The 27,413-nt window shown below is 38.8% G+C and overlaps 1 protein-coding gene across 3 annotated transcripts; it reads left to right on the top strand.

The window, feature by feature from the left end:
• On the top strand, positions 1-26,561 carry LOC134546248 (odorant receptor 13a-like). 3 transcript variants are annotated; one of them, XM_063388935.1, is made up of 7 exons: positions 1-168; positions 5,109-5,321; positions 8,517-8,707; positions 13,316-13,415; positions 21,192-21,296; positions 22,984-23,139; positions 26,314-26,561. In XM_063388935.1, the coding sequence occupies exons 1-7, from the start codon at positions 22-24 to the stop codon at positions 26,371-26,373; spliced, it is 972 nt and encodes a 323-aa protein (XP_063245005.1). In that variant the 5' UTR covers positions 1-21; the 3' UTR covers positions 26,374-26,561. The 3 variants fall into 3 exon arrangements, with proteins under 3 accessions (XP_063245005.1, XP_063245007.1, XP_063245006.1); XM_063388937.1 differs by lacking the exon at positions 22,984-23,139; XM_063388936.1 differs by lacking the exon at positions 26,314-26,561 and having other exon boundaries at positions 22,884-23,072.
• Positions 26,562-27,413: the final 852 nt, after the last annotated feature.

Genomic DNA, 27,413 nt, shown 5'->3' with positions numbered 1-27,413 from the left:
GTGGCGTGCAGCGCGGCCGGCATGGCGCGCGAGTGGGGGCACCTGGACGGCGTGCTGACGGGCGCCAGCGAGGCCCTCGCTGTGGGCTTCACGCTCGCCAGGCACGGCTTCCTGCTGAGTCGGCGCCGGGCCGTGCGGCGGCTGCTCGCGGCGCTGCGCCGCCTCGAGGTCAGTCACGTCACGCTCGTTACGGACATAGGCCGCTACACTGGCGTTTTTTTATTGTTCATTCATATTCATGTGCATTTACAGATGTTTGTAAATGTGTACATTTACATATGTGCATCACTACAAAATAGTTTTCGCAGTAATACTGGGTTCGGATTCTTACACAGGAATTTATGCTTTGTGATGTTCCAGTAGTCTACTTTCAATAGTTAAAGTTACTCCCTGAATAGCTTTCCAGTATTGAATGCGCACATAATAAGCTTTATACATCAAAATAAAGTTAAACTACTTAATATTTAGTTATTTTATTACATAGTTTCTTTAAAAAAAACTGTGCTTAAATGAAACATAAAATCAAATATTAAATTATTCAATAATTTTTGTGAGAAATAGTCAATATTATCTCGGAAAACGTATTTCATTTTTTATGATTTATGTGGGGAGAATTGGGTTCGTAAGGGATAGCCCAATTATGTTTTCCAAATTACAGTTTTATTAATTACTAGTAGGTATTTACACATAAATAAAACTACATAAAAATGTCCGACCACAAATCACTGACATTTAAATATGTTTACTCTCGAGTCACTCAATGTCTCAAGTTCAGCAGTACACACTCCTCACTGCAGCTAAGCTCAACAGTGGTTCGCCCCTTGCCACGCTCCTGTCCACACACAGTCTTGCGCCACTCAGTCGCTGCACTCTCGCACCACTCTCGAGGGGGTCTCTCACCCTCTTTGTCGATGTCGCACTTCCCTTCGCTCGAAATCAGCTCAGAACTGTCGCGGGACTGTCTCGGAACCCCGCGGAGGCCGGCGTCGCGGCTCCAGTACCTAGGGGCGTCCTTCTCGAAGGGACGAGAGCGGCTGATGACGAGTCGCATCATCCCGGGCCGACCTGCCACCCGAACGGTCCAGAAAAGCAGCGTCAATTCGCGTTACTCCACGCGAACGCCCGTCCGCGGAATTCCCAGGCCGCTCAGCGATAGATAACAGCTCCTAGGCACGGCGCCGCGCGGTGAGTGGAGGGGGGAGGGGGCAGCGACGACCCTTGTAATCCGACTGGGCATGCGTGGTATGCCTTGCGTCAATGGATGGCGCCTGACGTCAGTGACGGTGCGGGGTCGCCAGCCAGCTCCGAACCTGGCATCGCGGTCTGGTCTCTCGCGTTCGTAACAATATATTAGGAAGCATATGTACTGGGTTAAAAACATAAAGCGAGGTGAGTCGTGCTAGCATTATATTTATTGCACCAGATTAATAAACAATAAACAAGCTACAAAGGTGCACAAAGTTCTCTGCTACCACACCGGGTACATTATATAATCATCATTCATTAACACAGATTTCTGTTCCTATCGAAACACATTTCAGAGCAGATGTAAGACTGTGGTAAACAGTATCTTTAAAAACTACTGCATTAAAAATAGTTAGAATTAAATATCGTGAATATTAATATACATAAATATCAAAGCAAGTAATATTAATATGCTTATTATGAGAAATACACAAATTAGCACATATAATGGCAACTAATTAAAATCGAATGTAAACGAAACAGTCATTATAAAACAATAACTTGATATTAAGCTTTAAAGTTAAACACAGCAAATAGAAAACAAATCCAATTACAAAAACCTCAACTGTGTTGACATCCTGTTCAGATCTATACCCCAACTGTCTTGACACCATGGACAAAGGTATAATTTACGATACAAAACTTTCCGCACCTGAAATTTGGCGCTTTAAGGATAAGAAAACAGTCGCCTCACGAGTCCTCAAAATGCAGCGAGGCTCCTCGGCGACTCCCCAAGTCCTCGGAGGGAAATCATCATGGCGCCGCACCGAACGATCCGACCAGTTGTTCTCCAGGGCTGGTCCTTCTCTTCATGTGTTGGCAGCCTCTCGCAGCTGACGGACAACTTGTTCACCTTGTTCCCGCTCGTATACACACCTTCGAACAAATCTAGGAACTCTTCTCAACTTCAACGACCAGGACCAAAGTGGTTTACACTAAGGCTTCCCTCCCCACAAACACTCGTACAGTCCACACCAGTCGCTCGTGCAGTTCTCAAACTTATCCAAGTCCGATACGGCGATTACGTAAGGCATTGTGCAAAAGTAAAACTTCACCAATGGCGCTGAAAATTATGACTGCCATGTAGCATAGCCAACTGATCACATTGCCGCATAGCACGTATCGTTACATTTACGTAACGTAAACTCATTCGTCTGTTACTGAAGTATCATTTCGTACGTATTATGTTGAAACGCCGACCGAGTACTAGTTGCTATGCACAGGATGGCCGCCCATGCCAGCTCAACAGTGTCGTGCCCTTGTATGTCAGTAACATCTTGAAAAGAATAAGTCCTTGGGCGATCTCTCCAAAAACTAAGTCCAAACTGCATGCGAAAATTACTAAGACCTCTGGCCGTACGAAAATAATCGAAGTCCCACTGACCAGAAAATACGCTATCGCCAAAGCGGATTCTTTAATGAATTATTCCAAGTCCAACTTCTGCATGAAATATTCTATCACCAAATTAACTTTCCTCTGAAATATGGCTAAGTAACACATATTCTTCGTTAAAGCCAAGTAACACACAGAGGTCTCCAGGGCGGCGTGGCGACCTGGAGCAAGGCAGAAGCTTCTCTCACATTCCAGAACCGGAAACAGTAAGTGTCATGGCGGTTTGTTGACACTAGGAACACCTTTTATATAGATGAGCATTTTTTATACAGGCAGCAACACTGGTAGACTACATATCAAGGGCAATTCTTGGTCACATCGGGTGTATCAACAATTGCCTAGCTACAGGCGTCAGAACAAACACTTTAAAGTTACGAAAAGACAAAAATACGGAAAGAAGAGATTGTTGCGCTGCCAGGCGCAACACATACATGAAAATTAATCATACCCATGTTGTTGAAATATACGATATATTTCTTGTAGAATTATAAACTATTTCTCGGCAACTGGTTTCCAAAGGAATCTTTTGTAAAAGTACATAAAACTGTTTTCTGTATATGGTAAAAGAGTATAAGTCACAAAATAGATAAAATTGGATAAAGTCTGCAGGAAGAGCCTGTTTCTGAGGCTTTAGTAGAACAAGTCAGTAGTTAACATATTTTTACATCATGCTACGGAGTTTTTATAAAATAAATAATAATTTTACAATCAATATAGGGTAAAAGAGTACAACTCAAAAGCTGACTTAGGCTCTTTTCCCTTGGCAGCCTAGAAAATATTTCCATGGATCTTCGTAAATTTACGGGTACCAAATTTACGGGTAAAAATTCAAAAGAAATACCTTGGCGTGTGAAGCAAATCATTCAAAAAATTGGTTAATACTCTTGTTAAAACACACTATTTCTTTCCCCGAATGTGTTCATCCTGTTTAATACATAAAACAAAACTCGAAAGTCGAAATACGTTGACGTTTTTATGGAGATCTAATCATGAGAAATTACAAATAATTCTTCATTATTTCAGGTAAATTCTTCGTTGAAAGGTCCGTAAATTTACTTTAATGTCTAACAGTGTGGTAGGCATTTCCAACCGTCACGTGATGCTTGCTTACGGACACTGACAACCACGGGTACTTGTTTGCAAACGCAGCTGACAGAAACAACAGTGGCAGGATGATGCGTGCTGAGTTTAGTAACTGCCAAATATGAGACACGTTACATGATACAGACTGAACCCACGCAGACCAAGTTTAGATACTGACAGCACGTGCGAACTCAGCGTTAGAAAATATTGCTGATTCCATCAGTGAACGGCTTGCTAGCCAACTGAACTGTCAAGAAATGTGTTTTGTTATCTGTTGGTGCATCGTCGGTGTTATAAAATCTCGTGTGTTATTGTCCTAGTTTAAATGCAGTGTTTGTTTTGTTTATTAACCACAGGAACCATTACGTAAGTTCTGTATCAAATTACTACTTTACATTGAATAATTTTAACAAAACGTTGTGTATGTTTGTGTGTTTAGCCAGGGGCAAGTTTTCCTTTTGATACGATTATTTCACAGATTAATTTCATTCCAGGCTGTAGTATGTCTTGTCTATATTTATCAAGCCCTTATTTTTTTGAGCTCATTAGTCGAGATAACATGATCACATCCATTTGCGGTTCTTTGAATGATTCGTCTTCGGAAGTCTGTGCTGTCTTCGTAATAGTGTCCAGGAGATCTGCTTAGTCACATCGCTGGGTTCGCATGTGTGCCTGTGTTGTCATCGCGCTGTCCAGAATATCTGTTTAGGATCGTCGTTGGGTGCGTATTTGTCGTTGTGGTGTCCAAGGTTTTTTTCAGCCCACTATATGCGTTTGTGCTGTGATATTTTTTTTTTGACTACGCTATTTCTTTACGTATTTCTCGGTGCTGTTTATGCATTTTAATTTTGACATAGGCTGATATTGGCTTGTGCTGTGTTATTTTTTCTTCTGACTTTGTTATTCCTTCACGTATTTCTCGGTGCTGTTTATGCATTTTGATTTTGACATAGGCTGATATTGGCTTGTGCTGTGATATTTTTTTTCTGACTTTGTTATTCCTTCACGTATTTCTCGGTGCTGTTTATGCATTTTAATTTTGACATAGGCTAATATTGGCTTGTGCTGTAATATTTTCTTTCTGACTTTGTTATTCCTTCACATATTTCTCGGTGCTGTTTATGCATTTTAATTTTGACATAGGATGATATTGGCTTGTATTCCATGTGTTTGCATACCCATAATTTTTGTCTGTTAGTGAGGTTTATGTATGATGTACAGTATAATCATCAATGGTATATGAAAAAAAAACAATTAAATAATCTTCTTGAGGTGTACCCTTATTGGGTAACTACTGCCCAGGGTCTTCAAGGGCTTGTGAAGTAAACTGAACCACCATCACGGTCATGATGTGGACGCGTGCAACGTGCCACCCAACTGCCGCCAGGAGCGCTGCCAGGGCCACCCCATCGTCATGCGCGCGGCCGGGCAGGTGCGAGCCACCACGCTGGCCTTCAACGCGCTGGCGCTGCTGCTGTTCGGCGCGTGGACGAGCTCGCCGCTCGTGCGCGCGCGCTGGCTGCCGCAAGGCGCGCATGCGCACATCTTCCGCGCCGCCTGCCTCGGCGACGACCGCTACGGGGCGTCGCTCGCCCTCCAGGTAGGCCCGTCCCGTCCCACGGCTAGAGACCCGGAAAATTCGCGGGTTCATTTCGTGTTATGCTAAAATTCAAATAATTATACCTTAGTGCTGCTTCTGTCATTGGTTCACTGTTAATCTGCAGGACTGAGGGCCAATTAGAGACCCTCATTAATAGAAGTGTCGAATCACAGGCCACCCATTCGAGACGACTCACAAGTCAGCAGCCAATGAACAGTTGGCATTTGCCCGAGTGTGTAGAGGATATTGGAGTCTATCCTGGAGGTCATTGAACCCGCGAATTTTCCGGGTCTCTACCCACGGCCCAGCATGGACCTCAGCGGATTAGCTCTTCCCTTTACGTTACACCGCGCGACCAGTAGGAGCCCTGTGTTTTCCGTGGCGGTAGCCATGTTTTGTACGCTTTAAATACAGAGAAGATTATTTCAAGTAAAAGAATATGGTGTTATTTCAAAGATTAATGGATTTTTATATTGTATACTAGCTAATGCCCGGCATGCAGTGCTATTTCTCAATAACATTATTTTTTCTGTCATTTGTTTGAAGTAGGTACTCATACACATAGCAACTCTCTATCTCTCTCTAATTCTCTATCTCTCTCTAATTCTATATCTCTCTCTATGTATATATACACACATATAGGCCTATACCTACCTCTCTATCTCTATTTATCTCTCTACATTTATACATATATTCCTGTATCTATCCTCTATATACCTACATATGATTTTCTATATATTCTATATATATATGTCACTTTATAGCAATGAAAATATTAAATTATATGTTTTAACCATTTATATTTGTATCTATCTTTTTGCCTGTAACAGGTGTGACATAAGTATATATATATATGAAACACGCGCGTATTCGAATGCAACGTTGTGTCCAGATTTCAAAGTAATCGGTGAAGAACTTTCGGAGATTTAAGATTTTGAACGAACGAACATTTACATTTTTATTTTTATAGATATAATTAGCGAACGTTTTATTTTCTGTTGTATCCATTTTTTCAATTAGGCCTAAATTAATTTTTTGTAGCCATGAAATTCAGTCTCATTGCTTGCCATTTGTTACGTTTCCGAGCACTATGGAAGCGGCAGACGGATAGTGAAATGAGTACGTGATCCGTTTCCATTTTTATTTTTCCGCCCATTGCGGAAAGTATTGTAGTAAAACGGTGTCGAATTCAAAGTGTTGACACTTTGTTCATGAGTAGTTTCGTAAGAAAAGAATTATATCATGTAATTAGTGATATCCTGAGGTATCAATAGTTTTCCTTAGATACTTAACATCGATTTTCACAAACAATAAATATGCGATGATTCAAATTTTTGTCGTAAAAATTTAAGCTAAAATAACTAAAAAAATACATGAAACACACCCGTAATTAGGAAACAGATGATCAGTGAAATTGTGAAATAATTGAAAAGTATCTATACGTAAATGAAACTAAAGAAAAAAATTAATTTTCCAGCCTTCCTCTGTAAAATCACTCGAAAACAAAATTTTATCGAATCGTTTCACTGATAACCTGTTTCGTGACTATATATGGGGTGAGCACAAATTTTCATTACACTTTAAAAAAAAAATCATAAAAACTAAACGTTGCTGTGGATTTACATGAATATTTTTTCAATCAATAGAGAATCTCTGAAAGTTTTTTTTTACTAATTGCAGTGACTCACTATGCGCTTCTCGAGTTACGCGGCAAACACCGAACTCGTCTCACACTTTGTGCAATGTGTCGGCGGCGATGGACTCAACCGCCACTGTGATTCTCTGTCTCAGATCCGGCAGAGATAGCGGCAGAGGTGGCACGAGCACCTTGTCTCAGACATAACCTCACAGAAAGAAATCGCTCGGGGTTAAGTCTGGTGATCGCGGCGGCAATCTGCCCCACACCGCATCGTCTACTCCTGCGCGACCAAGCCATCTCCCAGGGAGATGTAGTACCCTTACAGCCAAGTAGAAGTGAGGGTTTAATATCATTTTGTATATGATATCTCGATATACCTGCCAAAAAGACTCATATGGGTAAAAGTATCGATTAAAATGAATTACGTGAAAGAGTATCGGCATTGAAATAAAACTACTCGATACCAACAAAAAGTACGGGGGTGGGCAGTATCGCAACATTACTTTTTTTGCGTTTAAACTTCTTTCGTGAACCATCAGATATAATTAAAGAGTTTTTATGAATGTATTATTAATATCTTTCTGGTTAGTATTAAAATGATATACTTTTATCTAGAGTAAATAAATATTTACTTTTCTTTACTTTACAATTAATACATTTAAAACGGGTTATTGAAATGAGAAATACGAGACGTATGGTTTTCAAATCGAATGCGTAGTTCAGATCCAGATAGGTTCATAATCTATTTTATATGTTGGGCACGTACCCGAATTCATTCTAGATAAACTAGCGCCTAATCATTATCAGCACGCTATCAGAGCGCGCGATAGTGATTCGGGCGCTCATAGGGATTCAGCTCACTTGGCTGTAGACTTGTATCGGAATCCCTAAGAATATGAGGGTACATATTGCCCCGCGTATCAGCCTTCTTATAGGTCCATCTGTATATGGTCTTCATAGTTGGAGTTTATTTCAGCCATGCTAGCCTCTGTACTGGTCGACGCAGTCGGTGGCCCTACAGCAGCGCCCAGCGCTTCAAGTCTGCAGCGCTCACGAAGACGCCTCTCTCGCTCTGTTGGTGAGGATAAGTCCTGGCGCTCCTTTGACTCGGCACGAACCGGCCCGAGCGCTCCAGCTTGTCCCGCCGCCTCTGGCGCTGACTGCTCTGTGACTGCGCGGCAGTACTATACCTGCAACAAGCAGTTTTAGGACTTTTGTAAACTGTCACCTCAGTTTCCACACGACGACGCACAAGTAACTCGGGTAACCCTTTCCGTTGCGAAGTTAAGACTAATTCTTTGGTCGCAAAAAGTGAATTCCGAAACTATTTTTCAGCCCCCCTCCCCTCTCAATGACGTGGGCGCACGATGGCGTAAGTTTTTTTTTTTTTTTTCAGAATATACACAATACATGGCGATACAACCCTTAAGTCACGAGTTATATTAAAAATTTTGGTGACAACGAAAGCGTTTCATCGGTAAATCTGGCACGATCTTAGTATGGAAGCCTGTTTAAAAAACGCTTTCACGTTAAAAGTATCGTGTGCCTGCCTGCAGGCGCTGTCCTTCGCCTACTGCTTCGTCGCCGTGAACTTCGACGCCGGCGCCGCGGCGCTGATGAGGCTCGCGGCCGCGCAGTTCCGCGTGCTGCTGGCGTCGCTGGCGTCGCTGAAGCACCTCGCGGCGGGGGACGCGCGCGTCTTCAGGCAGCTCGTCGCCTGCGTCGACCACCACACCGCCATCGTCGAGTGAGTAGCTCCCTAGCTCCCGCCCTCGGACTTCAGCGGTTCACGCACGGACATTTCAGCGAGCGGATCCCAAAAGTTACAGAATATTCGCAGACACTGCACAGGATTTCTACTTCAGAGTTCTGTGTTCCGTTGTGAACAGGGTAAACATGCGGTATCGGAAAAATTGTACCCGGGAACATAGTGACCTCGGCTAGGAAGTGGAACGATTGCGCCCTCGACTAGGAAGTGGAACAATTGCGACTTCGGCTAGGAAGTGAAATAATTGCGACCTCCGCTAGGAAGTGGAATAATTGCGACCTCGGCTAGGAAATGAAATAATTGCGACCTCGTCTAGAAAGTGGAAAGATTGTGCTCTCGACTAGGAAGTGGAATAATTGCGACCTCGGCTAGGAAGTGGAACGAATGCGCCCTCGACTAGGAAGTGGAACAATAGCGACCTCGGCTAGGAAGTGAAATAATTGCGACCTCCGCTAGGAAGTGAAATAATTGCGACCTCGTCTAGAAAGTGGAAAGATTGTGCTCTCGACTAGGAAGTGAAATAATTGCGACCTCGGCTAGGAAGTGGAACGATTGCGCCCTCGACTAGGAAGTGGAACAATAGCGACCTCGGCTAGGAAGTGAAATAATTGCGACCTCGTCTAGAAAGTGGAAAGATTGTGCTCTCGACTAGGAAGTGGAATAATTGCGACCTCGGCTAGGAAGTGGAACGATTGCGCCCTCGACTAGGAAGTGGAACAATAGCGACCTCGGCTAGGAAGTGAAATAATTGCGACCTCCGCTAGGAAGTGGAACAATTGCGCATTGAGCTAGAGAGTGGGATAATCGCGCTCTCGGCAAGGAGGTGGAATAATAAATTGAATAAGTGCACTCTCGGCTATGAAGTGGAATAATTGCGCCCTCTCCAGAATAACAATATCGATCGGTAGGGAAAACTGCGCTGTCTTACAAAAAGTATATGTTATTTACCTAGTTTACACTTAAAACCTCTCATTGTTTAACTAAATAAAATTCAAACTAATTTCATGTCACACATATCTGAAATTTGAGATATTCGAACAATGTAAAGAAAATTTTATATTATTTCTTATGTTTGACATCCCACCTATGTAAATTCTAGTTAGTATCTTCAGTTCAGAAGTTTGATATGTTGTTGTCAGTAATACTTCTATTAAGATATTTTATTTTTTCCTTAATTATTTTATTTTACTTGTATTTACATTTTGTTACGAACGCTAGAGACAAGACCGCGATGCGCGCCAGGTTCAGAGCTGGCTGGCGGCCCCGCACGGCCACTGACGTCACGCGCCGTCCATTGACGTAAGGCATGCCACGCGTGCTTGGCCGGATTACAAGGGTCGTAGGTACCCCCTCCCTCCTTTGCCCCCGGCGCACCGTCCCGCCTCGAGCTATTGTCACATTTAGCGGCCTCGGAATTTCGGACTTACAGAGGCCGCCGCGCGGGTGGCGCGAATAAAGGTACGATTCCTAAGGCGCGACTCACGCGATTCTAGCCGCGCGGCAGAGCGTCACGAGCATCTGCGCATGCGCAGCATGATGTAGCTTGGCCGCGCGCGGCTGCGCAGCGCGACGCGACCCGACTGGTGGCGGGACCAGTCCAGTCGCTTCAGCCGCGCGCCGCGGACCGAGCTGCTCATCATACAAATTGAATTTTCAAGTACAGAAGACGTAGTGCTTGCTGAGTTAGTTGGCCAGCATCCATGCTTGCATGATTTAAAGCATCCACAGTATAAGGATCAAAATGTACGGGAAAATGTGTGGGCTGATCTAATGAACGAAAGGAGATCCTGAAAGCTCTTAATCGAAGTAAAATAACGGAACGTGAAAATGATGCAACTGACGTGTTCTTCAGAAGTATGTCGCTAACAGTGAAACAGCTACCACCCTCTCTACGTGCACAAGCTAAGATGCGCATCTGCAGTGTTGTGTCAGAATTAGAAATAAGAGCACTTGAGATGGCACAGCACACAAACCTGTCTCCTTTAGGAGCTCCTGTACGATCTTCATCCACTTTGTCGGACACTTCATGTCCTAGTCATTCGGCGAGTGATTACTATGATGATGTTACAAATAGTGGCAAAACACACCAATCGCAGTCATTGTTACAAGGTTCCTTCCAATACAACAATCCTATTATCAGTGAAACAAATCGAAACGTATATGTTAAATATGTCATAACATACAAAACTTATCAATTCGTGTCATCTCCACAGTTGTATTGACCACGTGCTTTGTCTTTATATTTCTCTCATACTACTTTATGCAAGATAATTGTACTTTAAGCAATTTTATTCGCTCTACTTAATATGGCAATTGAAAGTTACAATTCCTGATACTAATATTTATTTAAGAAATTAAATTTTATAACTAAAATTAATATTGACATGAGTGCTTTTGTTATATTTAATTTATAATTAAGTTCAACAGTTTACCTTAATGTTATGGCCCGTTTCTCTGCAGGTGTTATTGGTTTTCTTACTTTGTTGCACGACTTACATTTGACATCATCTTCCACTAGTCCCAAAATATAATTGAACTGCCTTACATTTAAACGGAAAAACTCCCTCGTCGTCTTTCATTAAGTGTCTGTTAATAAGGATTGTGTAGAATCCCTCTTCTCGTCTTGCTTTAAACATCACATGCGCATCAATGTTTTTGATGTTGTGACTCAGTAACAACGTCATCAGTTGATCTTCTTCGTCCAGCAGTAACCATTTAACAACGTTACGTTAATCCATTGCTACAAACAACTGGAACTGCACTGTGGTCGCGCCGCATGAAGTATAGTTTTCAGCCGCTTCTTAGGAATGGGGCAACCTCACGAGCCGCGCGACTCTAGCCGCGCGACGATAACCGCGCGGCTAGAGTCGCGCCTTAGGAATCGTACCTTAAACTCTCTTTCTCGATGTTTCGGGCGTCGGGTCGGCCCAGGATGACGTGACTAGTCACAGCCGCTCTCGTTAGTTCTATAAGGGTGCCACAGGTATATAAGCAGCGACGCCGGCCTCCGCGGCAGTTCGGCGGGTTCGGAGAGTTGCGCGAGTGAAGGGAAGTGCGACATGGGCGAAGAGGGTGAGAGACCCCCTCGAGAGCGGCGCGACGAGGAGCGACGAGATCGTGAGTGCGACCGAGTGGCGCGAGACTGTGTGAGTGTGTGTGTGGACAGGCGCGAGATAAGGGGCGAACCACTGTTGAGCCTAGCGTCAGTGAGGAGTGCGAACTGCGGACTAGGCAGACATTGAGTGACTCGAGAGTAAACGTATTTAAATGTCAGTGATTTGTGGTCGGACATTTTTAAGTACAATTATTTATGTGTAAATACTAGTAATTATTAAACTGTAATTGTAAAACTTAATTGGGCTATCCCTTACGAACCAATTTTACCCCACATTATTTGTAACAATATCTTGTGACTGCCATTTGATATGTCATTACATTTTTTTTTACTGTTCGTCAAACTCGCATTTGTTCTGTATGTGTGAAAAACTTTGGCCAGCTGTTATATTTCAGGTTTATGTACAGCTGAAAAACTTTGCCCACCTGTTTTATTTCAGGTTTATGTACAGCTGCTTTTTTTATCCTTACAAGTCTATATAAACCCTATCATATTTGCAACCGGTGTATAATCAAGCGAATTTATGCTCACGATCACATTGAAATACTAACAGTGGAGTACACAGAGGTTCGTGAGTTCAATATTAACGTTTTCGAAGTTATTTATTCGGTTAAAAAATGTCACTTTAACCTGTGTAAGTTTCTGATTTGAAGGAGAGACTTGGATCCGCTACTGAATGCTAACAAAATAACATTGATGATCGAATAAACACACAACTTGTGGTAATGGAAATAAAAATAATGTTTACCTTTGTTCGTGGTTTTGTTAATAGGCTAATGAGTTTAACGTAATAAGCAAAGAATTGGGAGACGTATCCCTAAAGGAGTTTAGTATATCAGAATTCACCCGAAACAAGAAATGGAACCCCCGTGGCTAAGGAAAAAAATCAGTAATTTTGCCTCTAGTAGTAGATGCTACTCACTAGGTCGAGTGAAACTATTACGTAAAGAAAAAACACCTAAATAATACTCCTAAATTCATTTAATACAACTTATATAATAGCTATCTACTAATCTAACTCTACTACTAGCGCGCCACCTTAAATTAAATTATGATTTAAGGGTTGGTTTTATCGAAATGGTACCTAATCATTGACATTCCTCGTGTTTCTAAGGTCAAGTGTGCAAAATTTCATCGCAATCAGATGATTGATTTAGGAATACATACGGGAAAAACAAAAAACAAACTACAAACATTCATTTTATATGTGTATATAAATATATAGGAAATAGCTGCTGCTGCTACTCTGAGTCAGATAATTATTTTTTCATATTAGTCTGCATTTTTACGTGTTGCTTTGGAAAAACTGCAATTTTTTTAAAAAAAATATTTTTATAGGTTGTACGTCATTTGAAGTCTCTAGTTATTCTGGCAGTTATTGGTTCATTGTTAAGCCATCCACCTTACCACCAGTATATGTTAATTGATGACAATTCTACAACACATGATGTTTTAATGTCCTTTTGTTTCAGGTTCGTGAGGCAGCTGGACAGTGTTTACAACAGCATTTTGTTGGTGCAGTTACTGTACTCCGTGCTTCAAATAGCGATCGCAGGGTTCCAGTTCACGCAAGTGAGTATGTGAAGCTTCTCCTGCCAAACACAGTCGTTGGCATTTCACAACATTCAGATCGCGTCTTTGCGATGCCATTATCTTCTAGAGCAGTGGTTCCCAACCAGTGGTCCGCGGACCATCAGTGGTCCGCGAGAGCTAAAATATGGTCCGTGAAAGATTTCAAACTTTGAATGAACGCGCGTCGGTGAACAAAAGCGAGCGCGGCGCGCAGGCGACCGGGGGAAAGGCAAGCAACTGACTAAACATTATGGCGCAAGCCGGTCAGTCAATCGTACGTTTTCTTTTGTTTTGCTCAGCAGTGTTGTGTTAGTGATTCTGTTTAGCTGTTTAGTGGCTCAATATTCTTATGGATATTTTGATAACATATGAACAGGGTAAGTAGGCTACGCATTTTTCTCTGTTAAACGTTTTTTAATAAAAACATGCAATTACAAAACAGAATGTGGACGTTATATTACGTATGATTCTTGTGTTTGTATATTACAAATGTTCACAACAGTTAGGTACAGTTAGTTGAAAACCTAATTATATATAAAATAAAGCGATATGAAATTAAAAATTAAGATAGTAAAAGAACACTGGCATCCAAATTAAAAAGTGGAGCCAGCCACAAAAATTCTTTAAAATATGCTATCATAAAATTGTTGAATTGTTATTATGCTGTTTTAGGTTTTTCATAACGAAATAAAAACACCGTTAACTCTTTTAATGCCAAAGTCGGATAAATCGCCTTTTCTGTGTCGTACGAAAAATTGGAGGATCGAAAAATCGGCCTGAATATTTTTTTCTTTCAAAGACGCATTTACGGCACTTGCAGCGCACTATCGTTGTCGGTTTGACTCACCCTACTATTGAGTTGCTTTTTCTCAAAATAGAGAGCAGAGCCGTCACGCTTCTGTCTTCCTTCCCTGATAGAAAACAAGAGTTCTCATGCTGTTTTCGAACAGCATGTGAAACAGATTGGTACTGCGTTTGTGCGCATTTCTTCGTTTTGAATTTAACTTTCCGTTGTGAGGAATTCAACTTTTATTTAAAAAAAAATATCATTTGATTCTTTTGTAAATTATAAGTGTTAATTATTTTCTACATAAGTATGTGTTCTGCTCATAAAAAATTATTTTGCAAATAAATACAAAAAATATATATTTCTGGCAAACAAATTATTAAGTTGCTTTATCAAAAAATAATTATTCTTTATTGTTGTTTATTGTGCGTTGAAAATCGTTTTTGTAGTAGTTGTAGTGATTATATTTTCCCACAAAATTCTTAGTGCCAAGAATATTACTTTTATAACCATGCCCTATTCGCACGCCAATCCATTAAACATAATATAACTTTTTCACGAGAACTTTAAAATAAAATAAAAAAAATACATTATATGTTTTATTTAATCTTAAAAATGACAAAGAATAATTTATAAGATGTAAAAAATTTATACTTCCATACTTAAAGGTAAAAAAAGTTATTAATATTTAACTCCAGATATGTAATTCATTTAAAAATGACTTGGCACTTTTAGTATAACCGTAATAGAATTAGACAATTTGAGGCTGGCACCAAGAGGGTTAAGGGAAATTTAAGGTACCTACCAAGACCCTTGTTTTTAACGATTAGACAACATTATTTTTTAAATTGTGTAGTAAAAATTTAAGTTTGTAAAAAAATGATAGCGAGGTTAGAATTTTTTGGAAGCCAGTTTATATTTATTTATTTAATGATTTATTTTATTAATTATGAAAAATTCTAGCTATATTATTTTTTATTCTTTTACTTGGCATAAAAACATAATACAAGCATGACAGTGTACATTCTATTGCATTTTGGTTTTGTTTTCAAAAAATGCCGCCTAAGAGAAAATATGATAATAGTTACATTAAATTTGGATTTACTTTGATAGAAAGTAATGGATAAATAAAACCACATGTGTTATATGCGCAACTGTTCTCGCGAACGAAGCCTTGGAGCCAGCGAAATTAAAACGTCGCCTAGAAACGATTCATCCAAATTTTTCTGACCGACCACCAGAGTTCTTTCAAGGAAAATAGGAGAATTAAAAAAAAAAAAAAAAGAAACTCGGGCCTAGTGGTATATGAATCATCTGAAAAAAACATTAGTAGCATCGTTTGAGATATCGAAATTAATAGCACAATCAAAAAAGCCTCACACAATAGGAGAAACTCTTGTGAAACCTTGTTTGATCAAAGCCGTCGAAGTTTTTTTAGGGTTAGAAGCAAAAAAAAAAAACAAAAAAAAACAAACAAGATATTCCTTTGTCGAACAACACAGTGAAAGCTAGAATTGAACTCATGTCAAATGATATCGAGGAGCAACTTGTTTCAAGAATTAAAATGTCGCCATTCTTCGCTTTTCAGTGCGATAAATCCACTGACATTTCTAATTGTGCTCAGTTACTTGTTTTTGTCCGCTTTTTAGACGACGACAACATAATCAAAGAAGAACTGATGATTTCTCAAGAACTGGAAATGACATCAAGAGGTATCGACGTCATGAATTTAATAACTGGATATTTCTAGAAATATGGCATTATGTTGGAAAAGCTAGTCGGTTTCTGTACGGATGGTGCTTCTGCGATGTTAGGATCACATTCCGGTCTAGCAACGTTAATAAAACAGAGGAATCCGTCAACATTAACATCGCATTGTATCCTTCATCGCCAGGCGTTATCTTCCAAGACTCTTCCTAAATGCCTTAATGATATAATGAAATTGGCCATAAAAGTAGTAAATGTCATTAAAAGCAGTGCCTTAAATTCACGCCTTTTTAAAAAAAACTGTGCACTGAAATGGACTCCAACCATGACAACCTCCTCTTTCACACAGAGGTTCGTTGGTTGTCGAAAGGCTATATGCTGGAAAGATTATACGAGCTGAGAGGAGAGATTGAGTTGTTTCTAGGTGAGAAAAAAATGGAAGACTTACTAGTACAGTTTTCTGATTTGACATCCCAGATGCATTTGGCATATCTTGTGGATATTTTTACACACTTAAATCAGTTGAACTTGCAAATGCAAGGTTCAGGAAACAGACAATTAGAAGGCGTTGCAAATAATTTTTAATTTTGAAGATAAACTTCGTGCTTTTATTTGCAAACTTAAGTTATGGATTAGTCAAGTTGGCGAGGGCAATTATAGTGCGTTTGCAACATTGAAGGCACTCCTTGACGACAAAAGTATGTCATGTTTAGGGAAAGAATACAAAAAAACAACAAAAGTCATTTGCAAATGTTGGTTGATGAATTCAACCGTTACTTCCCTGAATATGACAATACAGAAGCTAATGTGGACCAAAAACTGATACGCAACCCTTTTGGCACTAACGCTAGAGAAGTTGCAGAAGAAATACAAGAACTTATTGAATTACAAAATGACAGGAACTGTAAGGACGCGTTTGTCTGATTCTTTGGAGAAGTTTTGGTGTAAGAAAGCAATTTCATATACTAAAATTCGAGAAATCGCTTTGCGCTATCTTATGCTTTTCTCAACAACTTATTTATGCGAACAAGGATTTTCTGCATTACTGATCATTAAAAACAAATCCAGGAATCGACTGAAAGTAAGTGATGATATGCGTGTAGCTTTGAGCAAAAATATTACCCCAAGAATTAAAGATTTTGTACAGAAGATGCAAGCTCAAAAATCTCATTGACGCAAACTGAATTGTGTACTAAAAATTATGTTTTCAATCATAACACTGTTAATCAATGTTTATTTTGGTTATTAGATTGCTTATGTTAAACGTTTCGATTATCATTAAACGATTAGGCTTAAAGTTAATTTTTAGATTGATACAGATTATTTTTTAACCTTGTGGTCCCTGCTAATAATAATGAAATTGAAGTGGTCCCTGATCAAAAAAAGGTTGGGAACCACTGTTCTAGAGGAAGGTAGGTGGTTTACAAGGGTTTTATAACCACACGTATAAAGAAAGTGCATTTCACCTAACCAGAGACCTTTGAGTAAACTTCGAATAATTAATTCCTACAAACGGATGGTCTTACAAAATTAAATTTAAATATTGAAGTTGTCACACACACTTGGATGAGAAGTTTCCTACTTGAAGATTTAGTGAGTGAATCAAAATTCCAAACAAGGATCTGATATAGTTTGATGCCACAGATAGAGCGTAACATCAGCCTTAATATTAATAAAAAAGTGGATATAAAGAAAATCACTTTCGGCACAGTAGGAAAATCCTGAAGGGCTGCCCATCCAAGGGGCAACAATTCAGACAACCTTTCAAAAAAAACTACTGTCAGAAAAATCCTGATGGGCTGCCCTTCCAAGGGGCAAGTTTTCAGGATTATTTAAACACTTAAATAAACATGTTTTCAGAAATTGGATGGGCTGCCCTTCCAGTCGCTGTACAAACAAACCATTGCCAGAAAAATCCTGAAGGGCTACCCTTTCAAGGGGCAGCATTTCAGTCGCCCCGATTATCTCTGCCCCCCTCCCCCTCCCCCCGTCCCCCAACTCCCCACTTTTCAGCCACACGCTCAATGGTAATGCCATCGGGGCAAAAGGTGGCAATGTGCAACAACCATCTAAGCGACTGGGAGGAGCACTTGGGGCAACGTCAACGTGGTTGTATATAATTTTTGGACATAGGGTTAAAGTAATATTAAGATGGTTAAAAATAAATTCTTATGAAGTTGGTACTAAGGAATTGTTATTTTTTTTTAATTTCAACCCCTGTTTTTACGGTAATAGTTCTTTTCACAAAAATTTGTTTGAGCCAAAGGTTTTATATTAAGTTCAGGAATTTTACAATAAATTGTAACGGATTTGATAGAACTGCTACTAAAAAGTAATGACTTTTTTTGTCTTACTGCCATTGTTATTTACACCCCTTAGAGTAATGGTTTGTTACATAAATTTTACTTTATAAAATGTTTTCGGCAAATTAAAAAAGTGAAACAAAAATAAACATTAATTCGATCAAGTACATTATAGGGACGTTTTATTATTTTCTTAATTCCATCCCCGGTTTTTCAACCCCCTGCAATAATGGTTTGTATTATCAAAAATTGTTTCAGATAAAAATATAGATATAAGTTATAAGATACCTATACAAAGAATGTGAACGGATTCGATGGTATGCCTAATAAGGGAATTATTAATTTCTGTTTGTATTTTCAGACCTCTATTGTTATTCGAAAATATGATATACTTCCTTTGGTTCAGACTACAACAATTTGCAAATTAACTTAGCGGAAATAAACATTTAGAAATAACTATCTACAGTACCCGGCGTTGCCCGGGCTGAACTCATGGTGAAGGGAATATTTTCCGAAATCAGATGTAGACAGTAATTGTCTTCTTAACTTGAATTTCAAGTGTGCAAACTAATTTCTATCACTGGCAGAACCCGGCAGACGTTCTTTCAGTGTATAGTTATTTACCTCTATATATCTAAAAATAGATGGTCTTTATGTAACATAGACTCTATAAATCACTATAGAAAAAAATGGAAAAATGAAAGTTTACTGATATTGAAAATATTCCATTATCTAGATAATGCTCGGCGTGCGTTGCATCGTCTCATATAATTTTGTTTTGTAATTTGTTTGAAGTAGGTACACATATACAAAGCATCCATAGAGCTCTCTAAATAAATATCTATATCTCTATCTACATCTATATATCTATATGTCTATATCTCTATTTCTGTTTTTAACTCTATATCTACATATATACATATATATTTCACACTATCTCTCTCCTCTATATACCAATATCTATACATCTCTATATATTCATCTATATAGCTCTAGATTTCTCTTTATCTAACTCCATTTAATTCTCTATACTTCGCTCTACCTCCATCTACCACTCTGTCTCTCTTTTATATTTAATGCAATTTAATTGTGTCATGCGTGCGCACTCGTACAACGAAAACAAACTCACTGCCGCCATACAATATGAAATAAACACATTTTTTGAATGACTCTCGGGCTACCTATTGTTTATAATCACACACGAATTGAATTTTCGCTGTTAGAATTGTATTCAATTCAATTCTGTGAATTATTGCTGTTATATTTCATTCATTTAAATTCTGTAAAGAGTGTACACTCATACACCGAAAACACACGAACTGCCACTAAACTATATGAAATACACACATTTGTTGAAACTATTCGCGCGCCACCTATTGTAAAATAGTTGTAACAACTCAGAAACCTTCGTGCGCATGCGCATAACAACTCACCAAAATTTCATCGTAATCGGATGAATGGTATAGGAACGCATACGGGACAAACGAACGAAAATTCAACGCGTGACGGACGCCCCACACGATAGCGCGTTTAACATTCAAGGCAACGCCATCTATTCAAAACTGAACTGTTATTAGCGCTGTTAGTTCGCTAGCCGCCGCGAGCTTCACTAACCGGACGGGTCTCACCAAGGAGAAGGATAGGAAGTTGCTAGACCTCACTATATGATCGTACGGCATACATAGCTAAATGACCCACACTCACTATTTGTATGTATATGACCTATGATTTTATTCTGTTATAAAAATCAATTTATCACACTTTCAATCCAATATGAGAGGAATTTCACATGAGTATATAGCCTATGTGTTAATCCAGGTTATAAACTATCTGCGTGACAAATTACATTCAAATACGTTCAGCCGTGTTTGCGTGATTGAGTAACAAACATCCAAATATACTAACTTTCGAATTTATAATATTAGTAGGATTTACCTTAACTAAAACAAAACAGCAAACCAATAAATCAAATTCAAGTCCATATTTATCGATCGCGATTGTGATTTTTAAAGATAAAGGAGCGAAGCGAAGGTGAACAAATATATCCTAAAATGAGATAAGTTCATACAAAAGTTTCTTGGAAGGTCATTTTTCGCAAGAAAATCTTAATAGCGTGATTTAGAAAACTTAATGCTCACCGTAAAGCGCCATCTAGTGGCAGAGCGTGATAACCAAATTCTTACTGCTTAAAAAGAAGGAACGACAAACGTTATCGGAATCCTGTAAAAAGTGTCTACTTTATGTGAAGGGATTTTTAAAAAAATGATATCATTTTACAATTACAACGTCGTGGGTTTTCCAAAATTTTTAATTTTGTTTTTATTTAAATAATTTTAGAGAATTATTTTCGTTACTGTGTAAATTGGTCAAGCCTTCTTGAGGAAAATGCGCTAAAACTCTACTTCGCGAACTTTAACGAAACTCCTTTTAAATACACGGTTCTTTTAGGATACGATTGTTATGCTATCCCATAGGAACCGTGAATTTTTCCGGGATAAAAAGTAGCTTATGTCATTCTCTGACCGCTAAACTACCACTATGCAAAAAAAAGTCTATTCATTGCACTGTGAAAAACAAAACCAAATCCATCCCACGGAAACCGTAAATTTTTCCGGGATAAAAAGTAGCCTATGTGCTATATATAATCTATCTCTTACTAATATTATAAATGCGAAAGTTTGGATGGATAGATGGATGTTTGTTACTCAATCACGGCTGAACGGATCAGGATGAAATTTGGCACAGATTTATCGTTACAATTCCATTATATATAAACACTATGATTTCGAACAACAGAAAATTACAGAACGTTACATGGATTTTGAGTTATACAGCGGTAATTACGCATCTCACTTTCAGTTGGAATTAATTGCATGCGGTGTTCATAGCACATGTACATAAATAAAGTTACGCTGATTTCAAGTTTAATTCGAAGAGTAACTATCTTAGTGCAAGGACATGTCTGTTCACATGTTTCAGATATCAGTCGATTTTGGAAACTCGTCCAAGTTCATGGTCGCTGTGGCATTCCTTGCAGTCGAACTGTACTTGTTCTGCAGCTGCGGCGAAGACCTCATGCAACTGGTGAGTGGCTTGGGCGCACCCCAGCCTCGCAAGCATTTCACCCTGACCGTTGTCTGGAATTGTTCATAATATTATACACATGCAAAGGCTTAGTAATTTTGTCGTGTGGTTTTTGAACACACGTAAAATTTTTTGTAAGTTTACATACATGATTCTAACCAAATTGTGTAACAGGCTTAAGTCGAAATACAAAAAAATGTAGCTCACACATATTATTTAAATAACGAACCCCGTCATCTAACATAAAATAAACTGATCACAGCTTGCAGAGCATGTGCATTATGTATTTAATTTCATGGCTTGACGAATCACATGACCTAATTTTGGAAACTTGTTGAACGTAAATGATTGGCTTAGTGTATTTTTTCGGTCTCTTACAATGTGACAATGACGGCTTTAGGATGACTTTTCGGGAGGGGCTATCGCACAAAGAAAGGTCGTAGTTGCAAAAAGTGAAAGTGGTCAGATATTGGCCTTGGAATATTATTTACAAATTACAGGTTTAAAATACAGAACCTTAGTAGCTCCATGCAAATTTTTATGAGATAAAAGTTTAACATATGAAATTAAATATTTAAGTAAACATAAATATACACTAATCAATAAAATTGGTCTCGAGAGGGGCTATCGCCCCCACCGCCCCCCTTCTGGAGCCGCGCTTGGAATGTGGCAGACGGCCAATCAGCAAACGACACTTGAATTTGTTTATTCCTCTTAATCACTCCAGAGACTGTTCTAAATAATTCTCTGCAGCTGCAGCACATGCTTGGAATGTACTTGAAGATCCAAAAAGGCAACAGATATCACCTTCAGCTTTCAAAAAGTCTGTTGTCAAATATTCATACAGTAAAAAAAAAATTCACTAGAAATTGGTAGATTATATTATCCTAATTTTTATACTGTGTGTGAGTTTATTGTTTATTTACAATATAGTTAACATACATTTTTGGTGGTTTTTTATATTTTAATTTATTTTTTATATTTATTGCATAATTGCTTTTGGTTTCAGTGAGTCATATAATATTTTCTTAAATATCAGTTTTTTTAAGCATTGTCATGTCTAATATTTTACATGTATCGATATCTTTTAATTAATTTTATTCAGGAAAGTAATTTGTTTAGTTAGTCGGTATTGTATTTTATTATTGTGGTTGCCGATTAAATAAAAAAAGAGGGAGTTTCTTAGTACTCGCCAGAGATGTGTAACATCTAACCTCGGTAACGAGCAAATCCATGTGTTCTCACGTTGCAAACACACTTGTAATACGAAACTCGGACACGAAATTCAACGCAGAATTCTTTAAAATAATGCCGAGCGTGATAAACATACGCCGTTTGTTTCTTAAACTAAATTTATTGACGCGAATCATACGTAGTTAGACACCCGCACGCCACGTCGACTATCGAAACATCCGATTTGCAGAGCGAAAGATTTAAACTATGTAACTAAACGGCTTGGATAAAAGCGAAAAAAGACATGGAAAAAAAATTAATAAACCTCGACTTTGAACCTGATAGTTCTGCACATCTTGTTAAAATCCTATGAACAGTTAACACAATAAAGTTTCCTTTTTTTGTGTTTGTGAGCTTCTGCTACACACTTCCGTGCCACGACGTGACCCCCACCGTGTCACGTGGGTGGACGGTGTGTGACGGTGTGCGACGGTGTGCGACGGTGTACCCGCAGAGCCGCGAGGTGGCCGCGGCCGCCTACGACCTGGACTGGCCCGCGGTGGGGCCGGAGCTGCGCGGCGCGGTGCGCATGGCCGTGAGGGCCGGCCAGAACCCGGCCTCGCTCACCGCGCTGCGCTTCAAGAAGTTCTCCATGGAGACTTTCCTGGCGGTGCGCTCCACCTTCCTGCTTTCTTTCTTCTTAGAAATATTACACATACTTGCCAACTCTTTAACAGTGTTCGCAGTAGTACTGGCTTCGGATTTTCTGCGCGCATTTTCATACTTGGTGTTTTCCTAGAGCCTCCAATAGTTTTAGTTATCTGTAAACAGTTCCCTGAATAGCTTTACACACATTAATAAGCACGATACAAAAAATAAATAAAGTCAAAATGTTGAATATTTTATTAACCTTTCAGTTGTTTTTTAATGCTTGAATGAAATATCGATTAAAGTACAAAACGATGCGTCATTTTTCGTACGAAATACTCAGTGTATATCCCGACTAAAGTATTTCTGTCATGCAGAAATAACCATAGCCATGTGTTGTACGAAGTTACAATATCTTACTTGTAGTATTACAAACTATTTCTTGGCAACAGGTTTCCAAAGGAATCTTTTGTAAAAGCACAGACAATGTTTTTCCTGCGCGCCCCGCCCGCCTGCGCGAGATCAGCTCCTCGAGTCGCACCGGCTTCATGGACCAAGCACGTCGCAGCGCGTCTCCAACACGAACTTAACATTGTAATTTCTACCCCAGGCTTCTTTTCATGATTCACGTTCATCATGAAATTTAAAATTTTTATTTTCTCTCACTATGTGAAAGTATAACAAGTTTAAACATTATTTATACAACAAACAGAACGAACTAATCTTCAGCTTCTTCAAAAGTTTTCAGAACACTTCTATTTAAATATGGCCGTTGAAAACGCTAGCCCAAATGCAAGCAAGTTGGAAGTGAACAATACTTGTTTGGCGTTACTGCGCCTTGAGCCTTGAATCCTTACTAATATTATAAATGCAAAAGTAACTCTGTCTGTCTGTCTGTCGCGCTTTCACACCAAAACTACTGAACCAATTTAAATGAAATTTGGTACACAGATAGTCTAGAGCCTGAGAAAGGACATATGCTACTTTTTAATGCGAAAAAATAGTTGTAAGGGGTTGAAAGGGGGTGGGGGGGATCAAAGTTGTATGGAAGTTTCGTCATTTTTAGAGCTAGAAGCTTGAAACTTTTTTTTTAGGCTGTTGATTCGATATAAATAAATATGACATTCAAAGTTTGTAAATGTTTTACCCTCAAGGGTGTAAAATAATATGGAATAGGGGATGAAAGTTTGTATGGAAATATGTAAGGTTTATGTGAATGTTTTATAAGTTTGCAACAAGAGACAAAATATTAAAGCTGTTCTGATGTAACATTCACGGAGTCATTACAAAATGTGAAACTGAAGATAACGCGAGTAAGAAACTTGCCAAGCACCGCGCCGTACACAATGAGCGCTGTGCAGCCGCATGAGAAGGGATTGGGGGGGGGGGGAGGGGGGGCGGAGCGCGGCGTGATACGGCGCGGTGTAGGTGGGGAAATATGCCTAAGTGTGCTTACCCGAACGGGCAGACACGTGAGGGCAGACGACTGTGCCACACGCATGCGAATACTGATTTTTTTCCACTGCAAATTCATTAGTATTCACTGCAAATTGATTACAATTAGATTTGCTTACACGATTTTTTGTTTATTTAATTAATGTTCTTCGTGAAATACAAATAACTTTAGGTTTTTGGGTTAGGTTATTAAATATTTTTTTCTTTAGTTAAACACTGCAAATAGCTCATTAAAGTATTTATACGTATGTGTCTTATTTGTAAAATAATTAGCTTAAATAATTAAAAATGCTACCCAACGACACTATTCCACGCGGACGAAATCGCGGGCACAGCTATTACTTTATAAAGCAGTCTTCAAAAATATGGTTGCTGAACATTTTGCGTCTTGCGTTATTGCATATTTTATAAACTAGGCCTTAGGCCCGTTTCACAATTACAAGGGAATGCAAAAACGGAAACGGATCCGCTTCCGAAATATATTTACGTTTCACTGTCCATAGAGGTACGCGGATTCTTTTGGTCGCAAGTACTGCGTTCATGATTGGACCGTGGTTGTTTGGACACGCCCCTCTACGACCGTGAGTGAACGATGCCCAGCTAGGAGAGAAGTAGGCGAATCAGGTAGTGCTAGTTAACAAGGATGAAACAAAATCATACTTAGAAATCAGCCAATGGAAAATAAAACGCTGGTAGAACAAAAAATATATAGCTTTGAATTTTAGCCTGACACCAAAATTATTCGTGAAATTTCCCGTTCTCTGTGCATTCTTTGTATGTACATGAATGATGGACAAATCTAGTACTTGGCTAGGCTTCACACACTTGTACCTTTAAAAAAAAATTCCCTCCCTGTTTCGTTTATTGGCTGATGCCACATACGAGGGCCATACAAGTAGAATGGACCTCGTATCTTACATACTATTTGTTCGGATTACATATTACAGTTGGGTCATGTGGATTATCGTTAATTTTCTTAATTGGCTTCATGCATATCAAGGCGCCAAACAAACAAACAGTGATCTAATCAATGTAAATGTAAAAACGTATAATTTTATTCATTTTTAGGCTGACTCGAAATTATAATGCTAATTTCATCACATGTCTCTAACTACTTAAAGTATCGATAGCCGAGCTCTTAGCAGCACTCTGGTGTCTCGCTGGCTTAACCCTAAGGCGATTCCATGTGTTAGATCCCTGGTAATGTTAAAAAATGGACAACCAGTTGCCAATAATTTTCTTTTGTAAAAATACAAAATAATTAAAACACTACCGAATTTTCAGGAAGAGGGGGTAGGTGGTTAAACATAGGCAATGCGCATTTCTATAAAGGTGTTTATATGTTTTAGTAACCTATACGGGCTTATGTTAGAAAAAACGTAGCCCTAGTTTCTCTCTCTATCTATCTCTCTTCCTCTCCTCCTTTCCATTTCCACGCCAAGTGTAAGCTTATATATAGAGGCAGTGATTTTTCGCGAGTCAACTTGAACGCTCATTAGACTGCAATAAGGTATGCCCTCACTAGTAGTTTTTTTCCTTTTGTAATTGGCGGTTGTCTGCAAGCGAAACCATTGTCTTGTAATAGACAATGCTACAGTTGTCTGAACGTACAGCTCTCGAAATGTTTTTCACTAAATATGTCACTGTCCCTACTTATAGGATAACAAGTTCTATAAAAGAAAAATTTAAACGTTACATTCGCATACTATTAGAAATTATTCGTCTTGTTTGTTTTCTGCAGGTATTGAACGCGTCCTACACGTATTTCGCACTGCTAAGGGAGCTGAAGAAGACGGAGTGACATATTCTGCACTGTCTCATCAAGAAGATGAAAAGCAAATTGAATATTTTAAAATCACATTACCGAAGTTGGTTTTGATTCGAGTATTTCAATGTAAAATAGAATTTTTAGAACCTTTTTTATTTGTAATGGTAGATGTAAAAAGAATTAAGTTGAAAATGTGTCAGTAAATAAAAAATATACGGAGAGTCTTTAGTAAAACATACTTCTCTTACTGTCACAATATTTACAGAAAAACGTATTTTGTGTGTAAATTAATGTCTACACAGTTAAATACATACATACAAAATATTAATTTTATTATTAGAAAAATAAATTGCACTAATGTCAAAAAAATCATTTTCTCAGTACAGGCTTAGTTCATGTGTAGTTAAATAATTAATTTTTATAGATATAATTGTATAAAGCAAACTACGCTAAGATTTCAAATAAAATCATCAACAGTGCAACATAAAAATATAAATTTTAAATTCTATATGAGTTCTGTATTGTCAATTTACGTAAATACATCACTTAAGACACTACTGTTTTGTGATAGGCTATATTTTATCACCAGGCCGCCCTGCAATCATCCCTGCGTTTCTTACGTCTTGTTTGATTGGCCCATTTGTACAGTTGATAAGCAACCAGAAGTCCCCCGAGCAGCAAAAAAGGCTGGGATTCCAAATTAAAAACTCAGCAAAAATAATACATGCCTACTTAAGACTAGCTCTCATACGCAATGTTTTTTTTAATTTGTTCGTCATTACTTTTATTTAAGGGCTATTTCTGTAATTTGTACTCAATACCTCCTTTGCATTCAACGTTCAGTAACAAATATTTTCAACAGATTTTGCAGATTATGATTACGAATCCTTGAGTGACTTTTTACACCCGTGTTATTACATTAAGTGAATATCTGTTGAAAGTAGTTATGGCAGAAGAACATGTGCAAGGGAGGTGTCGAGTTAAACTTTTATAAATATACCTTAAATAAATATGACAAAAAATATATGGCGTGTGAGACCGAGCTTTGGAGAGTAACGTATTAGCTTTATTCC

This window comes from Bacillus rossius, chromosome 1 (assembly GCF_032445375.1).
Source record: "Bacillus rossius redtenbacheri isolate Brsri chromosome 1, Brsri_v3, whole genome shotgun sequence".
In the NCBI taxonomy this organism is placed as follows: domain Eukaryota; kingdom Metazoa; phylum Arthropoda; class Insecta; order Phasmatodea; family Bacillidae; genus Bacillus; species Bacillus rossius.
This window is presented reverse-complemented; position numbering and strand designations above follow the sequence as displayed.

Coding starts and splice junctions, on each gene's coding strand:
- LOC134546248 (XM_063388935.1), top strand. CDS start 22: ATGGCGCGCGAGTGGGGGCACCTGGACGGCGTGCTGACGGGCGCCAGC. Junction 5,322..8,516: donor GGGCGTCGCTCGCCCTCCAG/GTAGGCCCGTCC, acceptor GCCTGCCTGCAG/GCGCTGTCCTTCGCCTACTG. Junction 23,140..26,313: donor CCATGGAGACTTTCCTGGCG/GTGCGCTCCACC, acceptor TGTTTTCTGCAG/GTATTGAACGCGTCCTACAC.